At 36.3% G+C, this 17,922-nt stretch overlaps 1 protein-coding gene across 5 annotated transcripts in view; it reads right to left on the reverse strand.

The window, feature by feature from the left end:
- LOC125231435 (potassium voltage-gated channel protein Shaw) overlaps positions 1 to 17,922 on the reverse strand; it is a 213,230-nt gene that overhangs the window by 45,070 nt on the left and 150,238 nt on the right. For all 5 annotated transcript variants that reach the window (XM_048136894.1, XM_048136892.1, XM_048136890.1 and 2 more), the window contains one exon: positions 7,477 to 7,594. In XM_048136894.1, coding sequence (XP_047992851.1) covers positions 7,477 to 7,594 — 118 coding nt within the window. The remainder of the gene's footprint in view (positions 1 to 7,476; positions 7,595 to 17,922) is intronic.

Below are 17,922 nucleotides of genomic sequence, written 5' to 3' on the forward strand. Positions count from 1 at the left end.
GGTCGCCCAGATATTGAGTTATAAATTTAGTTTAAGGCAAATACATTGTATGAACTCTCACTGAAAAATGTACCTAGTGTTACTTCCTACACAGTTTAAACAATAAATATTTCTGATTTCGGATTTCGTTTCGTGAGTGTTTGTGCCATTCGGCTGGGTACGTAGCCGTATGATCCTTAATTTTGTGAGTTTATGGTAAATCTTGGATTATTTATTAAGATTGCAATCTTTCGCTTGCTCGGGTATTAATATTGGCACGTGCGGTTAAACAAAAATTTGCCCTCTTGTAAAACAAATAACTATTGACTATACTAACTATTGAATGGGATTGGAAGCTGTCACGGGTCGGTTGAGATAGTACTTAAATCTTTATTATACTATGCTCGGGTGGTTCCATATTTATATACATGTATTGTACAGTACATTAACTTAAATTAGGTGCTTTAAGGATAATACAATTGTAAATTATGTACATACTAGTAGTATTAGTTGTTAGTTTTAGAATTCAATATACATACCTATTGTTTTTTATGATCTCGTTCCCAGATTCATACTTGGAGAGTGCTATGTATGTACTCCTTAATTGTCATTTTGCATCAGACTGAGAACCTTAAGATTTTAAAACAATTGTGTAAGATGTAACACCTACATATATAATATGGACGTACTACAATAAATAAATACATACAAAATATATTTATGTTATATTATTATCACATTTCGAAGTAGATGGTATCACCATCCATATCAACTGTCACACTACATAATTTAACGTCAGAATGCTCTGAGTGCTTCCATATGCACGTGCAGTGCTGACAGATGATATGGTCGCGTTCATTGTAATTGCAAATGTTTGATGTGTTTTCTTTGTGTTCTGTTATGTTATGTCTTTCCTTTTTGTTATTTATGTGTATTATTGCGTTGTTATGTAAATTGTTTTATTTTTTTGTCTCTTTTCGTCCTCTTCTTTTTTATTGTTGTGTGTTTGTTGTCTGTCGTGGCATCACCGAATGGGCGCTACGGAAGACCAGCGCTGGCTTCCAGCTAGCATCATGCTGAGTTGGATCCATTTTGTGATGCGCACTTAATGTTCTGTTCTCTGTTTTTTTTTGTTCTTTTCTTGTGTACATGTACGTATTGTACGTACGTGTTTGTGAGCGTCATGAATAAATGTCTTTTATCTTTTTTTTATATGCAGCGAATTTGAGTTAACTATTTATGTGTCAGAATATGTAAAGTTTCAGATGTTATATTTTGAATCACGTTGTACCTGACTAGGGTGTAAGGGAAAGTTTTTGATTTCCCTTTGTTTGTATTATAAACAAATACTTAGGCGGATAATGTATTTAGCGCTTAATTTAAAAGGATTAGGAAATAATATACAGTGTTGGATAAAATTTTATCATGATCATCATCATTTCAGCCGTCAATTGCCCACTGCTGAGCGTAGGCCTTCCTTCGTGTACGCCACTTATCCCGATCTTGGGCTAGTCTCATCCAGGGGTGCCCCGCAGTTTTTCTAATGTCGTCCACCCAATGGATGCCAGGCATATTATATATATATTACATTGTAGAACCTAGAGGTGTAAGTAATTATAAGTTGTAAAAAAGAATTTGCATCAAATGTGTTGCAAACACAAATAATACGTTTAATAATACTCTTAATCAATTTATATCTTTGTAAAATTGAAATCAAGAGCACCGTATTGGTAACGTCAAAGATTTAATCCATCAAACCCACACTTAGTTAATAGACGAAGCTTAGCAGCGATTAAATAACGATCAATAGAGTGGTGATTAACTGCAAACAATTTGCTAAGCCTTCGGTCGGAGACGGTCAATCGAATCCGTGTTCCTATTGGTTGACGAGTCGTGGTGGAGTAAAATCATTCGTGATCTCGATTCTTTACAACTATCGCAGTTATAAGAGTTTGCTGGGTTAGTAATAGAATGTATACAAAGCCTTTCGAAGGTATAAATTCGATTTTCATTGCACCAAGTGATAAAGGCTCTCACTTGACTCTTCGAAAAGTGATGAAAAAGTTAAATTTATACATTTTTTTTTGTAAATACTTGATTTTTTTTTGTAATGAAAATAGGCAGCAAACGAGCAGACGAGTCGCCTGATGGGAAGCAGTCATCAGGGGAGTCACTTATGCGTGGCCGACCTTTGAGAACCCTAAATACCTGCTTCTTGAAGAACCCCATGTTATAGCGCAAGGGGAGCACCTCAGACGGTAGCTCATTCCACAACTTGCATGTTCTCGATGCCCTAAGCTGGCTGATAAATTTGACCTTTCAATGATTTTGAATCTACAATACTGGCACGTGCGGTCTAAAACGTTATTTGTATAAAAACAATTTTGCCCCTTTGTAAAATAAAAGAATGCCCCCTTGTAAACTGATTTTTTTAACTGCTTTGATGCAATGAGCCTTATCCTAAAATCGATGAGTCGACTTTTGCTGGTTCATCGAAGTCTTAAAAAGCAGGTGGAATGACCACCTCTGGGTTGTACACTGATTAATATACCAATACATCTTTGCCTAAACTGAATCGTTTGTGCACAGAGAAACTAAGGAGTTTGATTTAGGTTTGGGCAACTTGTTATGGTTATGATACAACATTCAAGCTCGATGCCAGTAATAATTCTTCTAACAAATTTTGCGCCGCTCGGTTTGTCCTTGAGTAGCGCTCGCACGCAGCGAAGCGCAGAGAGTAGGTACCAGGGATGTAACGGATGTGGTTTTAACGGAACCGGAAGCGGAAGTTTTGAATTTAGTTTAACGGAAGCAGAAGCGGAACCGGAACCAGAAGCGGAAGTTATAGATGTTAAAAACGAAATGAAAAAATACTACATAGGTATAACATAAACCAAAACTACTTAAATTACCTATAACTTTTAGGTGTTTACTGTTCAGCCTGTAATCAGTGTTTAGGCCCACTTAGGTTTTAAAAACGAAAAGAAAAGTTACCTGATATTCTATCTTAAGTATATCATTACAATCCAAAAATTAGAAACGAAAAGAAAACTTACTCGTAGGTAGTATAATACAATCCAAAACTAACCAGTAAAATTTATATATGTAATTGTTAGCACCCAATTAAATTTTTAAATTAAATGGAGTGACTATAAAAGAAGTAACTGTATTTAATAAACAAAAGCCTAGCAGCTTTATCTCCCTGCAGTTTGCTTCTAAGGGGATCGTAGATAAGCCCTGCACCACTGAATAGTTAGTTGTTCACTCGCTACTAACGGAATGAAGCGATTGATGTTTTGTATCACAGCACGTGGCAAGCGGAGAGATGAGCGAATAACAGGTATAGACCTATTGGTCTTTGATGTACGCCGCTCATGTCCCACCGTCGCGCGTCGCTAGGTTCTGACATCTGCTATAACTTCCGTTTGAAAAATAACAGAACCGGAACAGAAGCGGATGTGTAAAACAAAACGGAAGTTCCGTAGAAACGGAAGCAGAAGCAGAGTTCCGTTACATCCCTGGTAGGTACATGCGAAACCAGAGGATGCCGATCGCGTCAGTACGCGCCGCGATGCGTGGCAGTGCTATGTCGCGTGCGAGAGAGCCAAATACCCGATCGCGTCGCCGCTGCCGGAGATTAACAACTGAGTCGTCCTTTTACTGTGTCGATGCTGATTGGCGCCAGCGAAATAAACTAAAAGTAGTTATCTAGGTGCAATTATATTACCACGTCAACTGTAAAAATTTTCATACCGTTCAAAACCATCAAAAAGTATAAAAGGGTCGATTTTTCAAAACTCATTGGATTTATGCTAAAATTATTCATTGAAATTATTTCTCTGGAAATAATTATTATCTTAAGTCGTTTTAAAATATCTCAATTCTAACTAAACCTACCTCACTAAATATTCAGTGATTCTATTTTATCAAAGTTGTCTTTAACATGTTTAAGACACTTCACTCAAAGAATAAATTTAATACTTTAAACCTTATTAAAACCTTAAAAGCCTAATTTATTATCTTCAAGCTTTTTTGTTAATTACATTAAAAATGTTTTAAAATGGAAAGTATAAAATTTCGAAATACTTTTAAAGCGTCTTGAATTAATTACACTAAGTAATCAACTTAACTCGTCGTCTACAAAGCCGTCAAAAAGCACCCATTATAGGTATATCAGGCGGGATGCGGGATATTAACGGTCAAAACATTTTTAACCGCATTTGTTATGGATAGAGATTTGTCGTTATTTTACCCACATCCAAGCATATTTATTCGCATAAATAAAAACCGGCCAAGAGCGTGTCGGGCCACGCTCAGTGTAGGGTTCCGTAGTTTTCCGTATTTTTCTCAAAAACTACTAAACCTATCAAGTTCAAAACAATTTTCCTAGAAAGTCTTTATAAAGTTCTACTTTTGTGATTTTTTTCATATTTTTTAAACATATGGTTCAAAAGTTAGAGGGGGGGGGAGACGCACTTTTTTTCCTTTAGGAGCGATTATTTCCGAAAATATTAATAATATCAAAAAACGATGTTAGTAAACCCTTATTTATTTTTAAATACCTATCTAACAATATATCACACGTTGAGGTTGGAATGAAAAAAAATATCAGCCCCCACTTTACATGTAGGGGGGGTACCCTAATAAAAAATTTTTTTCCATTTTTTATTTTTGCACTTTGTTGGCGTGATTGATTACCAAATTTCAGCTTTCTAGTGCTAACGGTTACTGAGATTATCCGCGGACGGACAGACAGACATGGCGAAACTACACAGATAGAAAATATCTCTTCAACCAAAGAAATCTATTTGAACCAAGAGATATCCAGTTTCCCATATCAGGAAGATTTTAATTACTTGATATAAAACATAAAATGTCTCGATGTTTATTACTTACACTAACCATTTTATATCTTAACATGATTAGCAAAACAATCTTTTTTTTAAAACTTAATCATTAAATGATACGTTTACGCTCTTGGAATAAATTTTATTCCAAGAGCGTAAACGTTTTGTTCAGTGATAATTATTACTCAGAAGCAAATCAGCAAGTTCTTAAAAACAAGTATAATATTTCTTGGTTCTAAGTAATAAAATTGTTGTATTAAGAGTTATGACGGTTTTCGGTTAAGAGTTATGCATAATTAAAGTAAAAGTTAATGTTTCTTGGGGTGAAACAATTAGTTACTTACACCAAATATATACATTTTTCATTTTAAAAGTTCTGACGGTATTAGATGAAGATTTACATGTTTGAAGTTAGATTTAATGTTTCTTGGGGTGAAACAGTAAGTATCTTAAACCAAATATACTTACTTCTTGGATGTAATTCGTAATGTATCTTATTTCATTTAAAATATATAATTTCTTGAAATGAAATTTTATATTTCTTAGATTGAGTAAATAATGTTTGTAGCGGGGGTGCGCGCGGGGAGAGAAGGGAAAGCCGAAATGACGTGAGAGGTGTGTATTATGTTCAATAACCCGTACGTTACAAGCTTATAACTCAGAACGAAGACGAGTTCCCCAGCCAGTTAGAGAGAGAGAGAACTGGAGCGGAAGCACGTTTAGGATAGTCCTCAATAATAGCGCGTAGTTCCCAGAGGGAAGCAGGGGGCTATTATGTCGGAATTTGTATTCCTATGATTCGATACATATCAAGTTCCAACCGGCGAGCCTAACCAAATCGGGAAAAATCTTAACACCGCGATGTACGAATTCTATGGGCTGGGGTCAGCGCCATCTAGCGGGTTTTTTGGTAACTAAACCGGTGTCGCCGCTCGGCGCGCGAACTAAATCTTGAAGCAAAACTTTATTATTTTTCGATCTAAACGTGTTGATTCTCAAATGGAACTTGTAGGCATTAAATCAAGAATTTGTGATATGAAGCCAAGAATGTAATAAATCTTGACCTAAGTCCGTGTTGATTTTTATTTAAAACCTGCTCGAATTATGAATGAAGTCTATAAGCATCAAATCAAGCCAAGATTGTTCTAAATCTTGAAGTAAAACCTTGATATTTTTTGATTTGAACTTGTTGATTCTCAAATGGAGCTTGTAGACATTAAATCAAGAATTTGTGACACAAAGCCAAGAACTTAATAAATCTTGACATAAATCTGTGTTTATTTTTGTTTTAAGTTATTCTGGAACTTTGAATGGAGTTGCAAAGCATCAAATCAAGAACTATTAAAATCAAGCCAAGATTGAACTAAATCTTGACGTAAAACCGTGTATTTTTTTTATTTAAACTTTTATGTCTTGACTGTAGAACGTAAAAGTTAAATTAAGAAATTATGATTTCCTATTAAAAACGCAGAATTCTTGTAGTTAAATTGTGGTGAATCTTCTTTTAACAGGTTTTTATTTTTGCTTTGATAAAGGTTACTTGAACCAAAGACGTTTTTTAAGAACTAGCATATTCATACTAAAACGGTGTAATATTTTGTTGCAAATAAATACTTCTTTGATTCAAATCTGTCCTATTTGTACCAAATGTATATAAAGTTACGACTGAACAATTTTGATTCTTCTTTGAAAAAGGAATATCCCTTTAGGTTAAGACCATGTTATTAGATGAAGAATTATATTATTCCTTTTAAATAACAGTGTTTGAGAGAGTTTTCCGTCTTAAATTAAAATATCTTTTCTATCTGTGTATAAGGTTCCTAGTTCACTACGGAACCCTAAAAAAGCGGTTTTTCAGTACCAAAATCTCAGTTTCCGAATAAAATCGTCATGATAAATACGCGGTAGCTCTTGACGATGAGAGCTGAAGGGCTCGAGAATCAAACAATAAGGGTCTTGCGGAATCGGCTCCCGACCGCCGGCAGCCGATAAAATCCCTCGTTAGTAGGTACGAAGACGCTTCAAATTTTGGGTTGGTGAAAGAAGATTCTTCGTCGATATTGGGGAAACCCTAACCCCTTATTCATTCATAAACGTTCACTAAAATTATCAAGCCGATAAAGTCCGTTCCCTTTCTATCACACCTATACGTCGTTCTGACCCGCCGCGGTCGACGTGTCTTATTTAGAGTAGCCAGTGATTTCTCAAATATTACTAACCTGCAACCTGTTAGGACCTGTAAGGTCATCCAGCAGCAGGTTTCCACCTGGATGGCGTACAGCCCCCAGAACCTCCTTCCTTCTCCTTCTCAAACAGCGGCCAGCAAACGTTCGCGGGAAGTTGATATAATTCTATCTAGACAATCTAGACAGGTGTCTTTGAGTTTCCGAAATATTTTTTTATGATTCAAATAAAAACCCTGGCGATGAGCTTGTTGGAGTTTTTAAGCGATTGGGACATACAAATGATAATATGTAGTTTTACTAACCATCCAACAGCAGTGTTTCAATTTGGTTGGCGTCCAACCTTCAGAGCGCAGACCATCCTTCTTTAAAGGGTGGCTCTCTTAGATTGTCGTCTATGAAGTACCCATTTGTCAGCTATATATTCCCTGGGATTCTGCACAAGAAATGTTCCGTGTTGTACTAACCTGCGTATAGGTCATCCAGCAGCAGGGTTCCACCTGGTTGGCGTCCAGCCCCCAGAACTCCAGCTCCTCCTCAAACAGTGGCCCGCAGACATCCGTGGGGTAGTGCAGCTTGCCCGTCCTGTGTAAAATTTCACAATTATATAAAAATAGAAATCAGCAACAAATAAGTGAACGGCTTCAATCTTTTTCGGCAATTTTCATTTTCATAATCGAAGTCTGCAAATGGGTAGACTTTTTCCTTTCTTAAATTCAATAATAACCTAATAGACAACATTACAGACCTATAATACAGACCTATAATAAATAAGTAGGAGTGCGAAACTATTCAGGTGGGCAACCACCGAATAATTTAGATTAGACTCGTACCTAAATAAATGCTGAAGTCTCATCATCATCACTCTCCTTGCGTTATCCCGGCATTTGCCACGGCTCATGGGAGCCTGGGGTCCGCTTTGACAACTAATCCCAAGATTTGGCGTAGGCAATAGTTTTTACGAAAGCGACTGCCATCTGACCTTCCAACCCGAAGGGTAAACTAGACCTTATTGGAATTAGTCCGGTTTCCTCACGATGTTTTCCTTCACCGAAAAGCGACTGGCAAATATTAAATGACATTTCGCACATGAATTCCGAAAAACTCATTGGTGCGAGCCGGGGTTTGAACCCGCGACTTGACGAACGAAAGTCGCACGTACATACCGCTAGGCTACCAGCGCTATATGCTGAAGTCTATCTGAATCTATTTATTATTCCATTCCTTAAAAAATATATGTGACATCAAAAAATTATTCAACCGACCTCGTAAAACGTGTGAAATCCCCATTTCTAATTCCTAAAAATAAAACGTCGGTAACAAGGGAAACGATTTACAATAAGATAAAATTCATAATACTTCCGAAGTTACGCTCTCGAATAAGATCATTATGTAAAACTTCATATTCTTTAACAACCAAACATATTTCTAAAAGAATTCATCTTACATTCTTTCCAAATGTAACAATATTCCTTCCGAAATACGGTAAGAAATTAATGAACGCGTTTACCTATTCAGTCATGGTTTAGTCAAATTTCAAATACGTTTTCGCTTTTGATCATCCTATAAAGGTTGGATTTCCCTGAGGCAGAAACTTGTAAGAATTACTTTGAAGAAAACAAGATTCTTGCAATTTTGTTACGACGTGATAAAGACAAGTAAATTTGGCCACAACCATATTAAACTTGATGTAGGGCTGGGTCTATTGATGCAATGAAAGATTTGACTACTGGTTTTGTTCTTGGCAGTTAGTTAAGTTTATTTTGTTAGAATATTTCGGTAAATTTTTGCATCCAGGAACTGAATTAATTTCACTCCTGTACTTACTGAAGTAATTCTGAATCTGGAATTTGTTATTTTTGGTCTAATTTTTGACCAGATAGAAATTGCTCGTGCTACGATGGACCAATTTTCATGCAAACTAAATTGGAAACTTTATCAAAACCACTACAGAATCAAAACAAGTTTGGTCAGCTTGTAGCATTTTTAATCTGAAACAGTTTTAAATTCCTGTACAGTCAAAACACATGTCATTGTCAGTACCTTTTCTAAATTAAATATCTATAGATAATTATTTTTTTCTACTTGTCGACTGTAATCTGTCAATTAGGACACCACAGACTAAACTATAAGTGCTAACTTTTCAGTGTTGGATACTCTAAATATGGCAGTTCCAACTCAATTATAATAAGCTCATTATAGTTGAGTTCCTGCATCTGAAACACATTTTTTTTATCTGTCGCGTTATCGGCCAATCAGAGACGGTTATTACAAACAATTGGTTGCTAGGTAATTCGATGTTGATACAACGGTGAACGACTCTACTTATTAACATTAATTTTAACTTGCATGAATGATGATATTTCCGTCCATTGATGATGAAGATGATGACTCGTAGAAAAAGTATTGTACTTATACAATAGTGATATAATTAAGCTTTTCACTCTCGTACCGTACTATTAGGCCACTTAGCAAGCTTCGTGGTCTAAACATGGTACTCGACTGAAAAGCTTTGTATTATATCACGATTGTATAAAATACTATTAAATTTAATCGCGTATGTTAAAAAAAACTTGTTACTAGACTACATGTTAAACTGACCTCCAACGTTTCAGGGACGGCGATGTCTCCGTGATCTCGGAGAAGACTGACGCGATTAAGTCCCGATTTAAAAATAATTAGGTGTAATAATCGTAATAGTAAAGGAGGCCGCATCGGACCGGGAACAGTGGAAATCCTTCCTAAGAGCCCCTGATGAGGGACAACAGACAATCATCATCATCATCAATCGTGAAAGTTTAAATCCGGGTAAATATTTACAATCTAAAAACAATAATACATACAGTGTTGTGTTCCTGTCGGTGAGTAAGGCTGCCAGAGCTCAACGAGGGTGCGGTGTGCTGATGACAGGAGGACTTACGGAACTAACTTATTCCGTCTATTGTCCTTTGAGTCGTCGGCAACCCGAACCCTCCTTAGACCTTGTACACTCCTTTTTGCTGTGTACTTAACACAGCAAAAGGGAATGTACAAGTTTCTAATGGGGTGGCAACGCGCATGTGACACTGTTTGAGTTGCAGGCGTCCATAGGTTACGGTGACCGCTTTACATCAGGCGGACCGTATGCTTGTTTGCCACCGACGTAGTATAAAAAAAAAACATGACTGTGTATGATGTCTACGCGTGACATCGTGTATCTGCTTTTATACATTTTTTCGGTTATAGGACTTTTCCACATGGCATCAGATCTTGCAACAAAAGTCCTCATTAAAAAGATAAGGATGGGCGCAGACAGCCAAGCGTCAGGTGACATTTTCGTAATATAATATTGGGACGACACTCACTGAATTTTCGTGGACAATTTGCGACCAATTTGTGACATTTCCGCCTTTGTTGCTTTTGTCAGGGATGATTAATGATTGGCTGTTTGCAAGGAGTTTTTGAGGTATTTAAATATTTAAAATTTGTGAATTTTTTATCAGAATTTTGGAGGGTCTTTTGTTTTTCTCGAAAAAGTGATTGTCGACCCTATTCGAACAAAATATTAAATTAGATAAGACGAAAACGAAACCATATTTTTTCGAACATAGTACATAATATGGTATACATTTTATATACCATATTATGTATCTGCAATATCTTAAATACTTACCCCGATACTAAATTTGTTAATTGATTACTTTTAAATTTATTGGCGTTCAGTGGCTTTTTTTTTTTTTTATACTACGTCGGTGGCAAACAAGCATACGGCCCGCCTGATGTAAAACGGTCACCGTAACCTATGGACGCCTGCAACTCAAACAGTGTCACATGCGCGTTGCCACCCCATTAGAAACTTGTACACTCCCTTTTGCTTTGGCTTTCTGAATTTATCTAAATAATTTTAATTTAAACGTTTTAGTCTATATGGCTGGCTGATATTTAAATGTTTTCATTGTTTTTAGGGTTCCGTACCAAAAAGGTACAAAAAGAACCCTTATGTTGCCGCTCTGTCCGTCTGTCTTTCTGTCTGTCCGTCTGTCACATTACTTAAAATCTGTTTTTTTTAATTTCCTAGCAATTAGTAGATTATAATGCCAGTCTATGAAATTATTAACTTCTTGCTTTAATTCATGATTCTTTGCATCGCATTGAAAACACTTTCTAATTCACAGTAGTGAAAAAAAAAACATCTTAAGTAATTATAGCAGCATTTTCTGCGACGAGACCTTTTTATATTATAGACTACATTATCCTTAGCAATTTGTAACTTCAGCCGTAGCCAAAGTGACAATCGTTGACGTTACGTGGCAATTGAAACTCGTGGACGACCTAGCTAGGTCTAGTCTGAAAATCAGCGCTAGATAGCTTTAACTGTCTAACTCGCACATGCTGAGACTGGTACCCATTGCCTAGTTTTTTAAAGAGAATGTACTTTCGTTTATTTTTTCTGTAAATGTATACTTAGTATTAAGTTGTACAGTATTCTTAGTTGTGGCAATAAATATTATTTTATTTGTTTTTTATTTTAAAAACTCAGTCTGGCTCTGTCGCGCCACTACCAGGGGCGGCTCACTCCGCGATTCTATCGCCGCGCTACAAGTACATGTCAGCGGCCGCGAGTTCGCGGCCCATTCATTGGCGACGACCTTCGCGCGGCGCAATAAAATTCAATGTTGGCTGCTCGCGTGCGGTCCGTTTGTAAATGTAGGTAAGAATTTAGAATGGCGGCATTTTGTGAACATCAAAGGAGTGAGCCTTCTGTACTTGTACTATTATATATTCTGTGCCACTACAGAAGAGCGATAGGGAGCTTACGATACGCGTACGAAGGGTAAGCGATTGTAACGCTGGCTAGATATCCAGTGTACGTAGCCAAATGGCACAAACGCTCACGATACGCTCGTAGATATCTATCTCTATCGCTCTTGCGTATTGGCGCGACGAAGCCAGACTACCTTTCGCGGCGTTTCGTTTTTATTTCGCGTCGCAGAAATGCCATTCAGCTACAGCCCCTGGTGCTTTTTATTATTCAGTCAACGTGCGACCTTAATCTAAGACCATCAAAGGACAAAACATATTGCTACTTATAGAGTTCTCACTTTCACACAAAAAAGTGTTAAATAAATTTTCTCGCGATGTATTCATGCCATTAACGTAGTACCTACTAGTAGATTGAAGATTATAAATGTTCATAATAAAAATATCATCATCCTCCTTGCGTTACCCGGGCATTTTCCACGGCTCATGGGAGCCTGGGGTCCGCTTTGACAACTAATCCCAAGATTTGGCGTAGGCACTAGTTTTTACGAAAGCGACTGCCATCTGAACTAAATGAGGGGGGGGGGCGGAAGTTTGTATACAGCATTACGCAATTTTAAAAGTTAACGCGAGCGAAGCCGCGGTGAAAAACTAGTTTAAAAATAAAACTCAATTTACATTTATGCTAAATGAAGCCTATGATCATGGAACATCACTAAACAGGCACACAAGGGCATACGATTTGAATCAGGAATATATTGCCTCGTGTCTAGATTAGTCTAGAGCTTTGGGACGTGCGTACACGAGTGTATTCCTCAGAGCAATTTAGATAAAAATGTAGAAAAAATGTAGCGGAACATTTCTGTGTATCTCATCTTTGAGAATATGTAATATCATTATATTTACATATTTATTCGGTTAGAGTATCTATACTTTGTGAATCCCATATGATAGCTCTGTAGCTACATAATATAAAATCTTCAAAAAAAAATTGTTGTTTTTTGAAATAAAATGCCTACTTCGTTATGTTTTTCTAACATTTTTTTTAATAAATTTGTTCTTTATCATGCAGAAACGTCTGCGAGCGATATTACATATTTTTAAATTAAAGGAAAAATGGAAAAATTCACACCTCCGGCAGGACTCGAACCTGCGACCTTTGGCCTTGCTTGCTTGGCAGTGCCTGTAAAGATCTATTCTTACTGATAAATGTTTGCTATAACGCCACCCTAAGGCGGTTGAGAATTGAGGGAAGGCATGGATAAATTCGCACATATCCAGCAGGCCTCCGTGGCGCAGTTGGAAGCGCGATGGCCCCGGCAAGGCCAAAGGCCGCAGGTTCGAGTCCTGCCGGAGGTGTGAATTTTTACATTTTTCCTTTGATTTAAAAATATTTTTTTTAATACTACGTCGGTGGCAAACAATCATACGGTCCGCCTGATGGAAAGCGGTCACCGTAACCTATGGACGCCTGCAACTCAAGGAGTCACATGCACGTTGCCAACCCATTAGACACTTGTACCCTCCCTTTTGCTGTGTTAAGTACACAGCAAAAAGGAGTGTACAAGTTCCAAGGAGGGTTCTTTTTTGCCTACGATCTAAGCTATTTTTTACATGCCTTTCCTTGTATCCCTTCCACTGGGTATACCATTGTTATAAGGTATGGTATTGTTAAAACGTTATATATTATACTAGATAAAGAATAAAGAAAATATTATACTAATATAAATAATAAAGAAACAACCTTTTTACAATTCAACGGAGGCAGATGTTTTCCTAGTTTTCTTTGTATCTGACCTTCCGTCTGACCTAACCCTACCCAAACCTTTTGTATGTTATTTCATAGCATTGTCCATCTTCTTTACTTCACAAATGTGGCACGAGTATCTGGGGTCCTAGTTATAGGCACTGGTCCCACCAAACACGAGTTAGCGATGAGTTATCGCCGATAGAAACGAAGAAAATCAACAGTTCTCGAAAAGTTTGTACAAAAATTAAGGAAAAAGTTAATTTTTTTTATTATTCCTATTTTGTTACCAAGTTTTTTTTATGAATTGAGATTTTAGTAAGTTTTATTTCGTTATTAAGGTAACCTAGTATCTATATTTTCTTAATTATAACAATTATCCTGTATATATCTTACGAAAATATATCTTATCTTGCCAGTGTTGGCAGAATATGCTGAACCTTACAATTCAACCTGTTAACATCTCAATTGTACCTACCATATTCTTAGAAATAAATATTATGATTATGATTATGATTAAAAACGCCTTATATTACTAAATGTTGGTAACAAAATAGGCTCAATTAAAATTTGCTGACGTGGCTATGTAAAAAGTTTTCGGGAACTGCTCAAATATCGTAGTCGTATCGTAGTCGTATCGTGTAAACAAAAAAAAAAGAGCGACCAATTTATAGTTCATCGCCCGGCAAGGAACTATAAGCATTTTCAGACTTTGCGACCCCCCAATTAGCGTAAGTTGTTAAAAAAATTAACTTGCTGTCAGTTTTGTGACGATAATTAAACATGTTTTTTTTCTTATAAAAATATTGTTTTTGTGTTAATTACATAAACTTAAAGCGATAATCTACATTCACAATGTGAAACAAGTAAATTTTTGGACAGATTTTATTTTTAATTGTCGTCACAAAACTGACAGCGAGTTAATTTTTTTTAAGAGGATACGGTAGCGAAAATGATAAAATGGAAAGGAGAATTTCCTTTCAACTTGGCAATTTTAGTTAAATATACAAGTGTTACTAACTAGATTTATCGAAAAAAATTGTCGATTAAGAACAACTCAGTCAAAAGATATTTCAAAAAAATCTTTAAAATCGAGGTTCCGCTCTCGACTCTTTCCTCCTTCAAAACTTAATCAATCGGAACGAAATTTGAGAATCTGAATAACAATGACAAATAATCTATGTCAGACCGTTTAGCTTTTTTTGGTTTATTGTTACCAATCTTGAGTATCACACCTTTTTTGCGCCACAATGAAAAAGGCCGTTTTTGGAATTTTTTGATTGGCTCTAGAATCGTTAAAAAGCAGAATATCAAAAAAATCAAAACGGTCCGACACAGATATAACCGCAAAATTAAAATTTTGAAAAAAAACCCCGACCACGACATAGTGGACCGATTTTGATGAAACATGGCTAAGAACACTCCCGACTAACTCAGCTTTCAGACAAAAAAACTAAATCAAAATCGGTTCATCCGTTCGGGAGCTGCGATGCCACAGACAGACACACACACAGACAGACAGACAAACAGACAGACACGTCAAACTTATAACACCCCTTCGTTTTTGCGTCGGGGGTTAAAAAATAATAACAATCTGTGTTGAAAAAATTATTGCTATCTTCAAAAACCAGGGAAGAAATAGTCGAGAGCGTTTGTATTGAGAATTGACCCCTACCGTATCGTCTTAACAACTAACGCTAAAATTGGGGGTTCCCAAATTCTGAAAACGCCCCTATAACTCGCTCGCGCTATCATTGCGTCTCTTTTATTTACACGGGAGCGATTATTTTTAGTTCGTTTGTATCGCCAATAGCTCCTCGTTTCCTCGCTTTGGGTGGGACCAGTGCCTTAGGTTGGAAATACATCTATTGAATATAATATCTACGGCGGCAGGTCAAGCGGAAATAAACTTTATTGTTATACAAGGTGCTTGCGAGGAACCCATATAACTTTAACGGCATATTCTTGGTCACATTTTAAGACTAAAATGTCATATAAACTTTTCTAGATTTCGTCTAGTTTCAGAGTTATTGCCAATTAAAAAAAAACATTTCCGTATTGTTACTCAGTACAAAAGGTCTTCTTAACGGCGCTGATGCGCAATTGTGGAGCATAGTCTCACAGTCGTCATTGATAGATGTCAAAATGTGACAAGAAAAACTGCGAAAAAATTTGGTTTTTAGAAAAATAAATTAAGAAACTCATTTTAATTGCCAACTTTATGGATAAAAAAGACTTTTTATATGAAAATACGTCCAAAAAAAGTTAAAAAAAAAACAAAATTTTTTTTTTTCCGCCAATAATTTTCAAATTCATATAACATTTTTTCTTTCTTTTGGCCTCAGAAACGCGTGGTTCAAGTTATGCGGGTTCCTCGCGAGCACCTTGTATAACAATTACAATGATAAGAATTTTTACGTTTATGTTGGCACATAGTTCAATGGGACCCGTAGCCTAGTAGCATCGATTGGACGTTTCTGCTGATCAGAAGTAAAAAAAAAAATAGTTTTCATTAGTCAAATCTACTTTTAAAAACCGTTTAAGGGTGCCATTTTTTCAAAGTTGTCCACCCCACTTGTTTTTTGGATTTGGAGAATTTAATGTGGTTTCCACGCAGAATCGCGAGCTTTTTCAATCCTAATAGGAGAAAAAAAGTGTTCCAAGGGTTTTTTCCCATTCCGTTACCATTTTTTCATACATGTTGTATGGCGGTAACGGAATGGAAGGTTTGAAAAATGTATGGAAATCTTGGGACATTTTTATCTCTTATTAGGATCGAAAGACCTCGCGATTATGAGTATGAATCGCGTGAAAAATACCTATGTTACAAAAAAAGTGGGGTGGACTACTTTAAAAAAAAATGGCCCAGAGCGTGAGACCAAGAGAAAAATAATATAAATAAACTCTAAAAAGCTACCACAACACATCAATACTAGTGAATTCAGTATTCAAAATGCCTACGCAAAAAGAAAACACATACACGGTAAGTATAAAAAGAAAAAGAAAAACATTTCAATTATGAACCGCAAAAAACGTTCACAAGAAATCATTTTCCACAGAAAAAGCGGTGAAGTGGCTCTCGAGATTGTGGCGATTTTCCTCTTCCACCATTTTCGGCTGAAGAGCTTCATTTATGCTTCAGCACTACTTGAAAAGCCAATTCGAGAGATAACTTTCGAGGTTTCTTGGTTATTTCAGTTTGTTTTTGGCGGCGCTGATTTTTAATGTATTTTATAAAGCCTGACCAAAAATATATGAGTCCATAAGAACTATTTTTTTTCATATTACACTGAACTGTCACCGCATACATCAGATCATTTTTTGCCATTTTCTTAAATTACTGGAAAGTTGCTTTTATAAAAAATATCAAAAAAATATATTTGAAATACTTATAAAAAGTTCTTTCATTTTACATGTAACACAATATAGTTCTAGAAACTTTGATTTTAGATTTCACTTTTACCCCCCAAATTTCAAGTTAATCGTTTCAGTAGTTTCGGAGAAAATTGGCTGTGACGACGGACAGACAGACACACGAGTGATCCTATAAGGGTTCCGTTTTTTTTTTAAGTTAATTAAGGAAAAAGTTAAATCATTTGTTTTTATTTTTGTTACCAAAATTTATTTGATGAATTGATTTTTTTGTAAGCTCGTCATCATACTTTTCTGGATTCAAATGTCATAAATATAATATAGTTACTTTTCTGGATTTCTCCTAGTTTCAGAGTTTAGTACCAATTGAAAAAAAAAATCTTATTGTTACTCAGTTCAAAAGCCTTTTTTAACGACGTTGATGCAATTAAGAATAGTTTCACTTAAAAAAAAAATTGCCAAAATTTCCTCAACTGTATTTAAACTTTTTTCTTTGTTTTGGCCTCAGAAATGCCTGGTTAAAATCTCTCGCAAAGTGAAAGTCGACTTATATAAGTACGACTTACTACTAAATGTTGGTAACAAAATAGGATCAATAATGTTTTGAAAAGAAGTGGCCCGCCGAGTTTCTTGCCGGTCCCACATAGTGGATACCCCCTGAGGGGGGACTGAAATCTTCTCGAGGCTGAGGCGTAGGGTTAGAGCCGGCGTAGCTTTATTTGACGTTCATAAGCGCATTGTAATATGCCTACTCGGAAAATAAATATTTCATTTCATTTCATTTATGTACAAAGTTTTTGGGAACTCTCACGTGGTAGTAGGTAGTTATAGGTACTCCATTTAGGAGCTACGCGTCGGCAAACACCATTGTGGCGGGTGAAGTGTGCGATTGGATAACATGAGCTTATCGCCACATATCCGTTCAGCCGACGTGGGGCTAGGCAGTGATTTACATTGTACTCAGCCACTGATTCGCACTAAACGTTTCGCTTTCAGCTTGATAACGAAAAGTAACTTGGACAGGTATTTTAGGATTGAAAGTGAAAATCACCTA

This window comes from Leguminivora glycinivorella, chromosome 11 (genome assembly GCF_023078275.1).
Source record: "Leguminivora glycinivorella isolate SPB_JAAS2020 chromosome 11, LegGlyc_1.1, whole genome shotgun sequence".
NCBI classification, from domain to species: domain Eukaryota; kingdom Metazoa; phylum Arthropoda; class Insecta; order Lepidoptera; family Tortricidae; genus Leguminivora; species Leguminivora glycinivorella.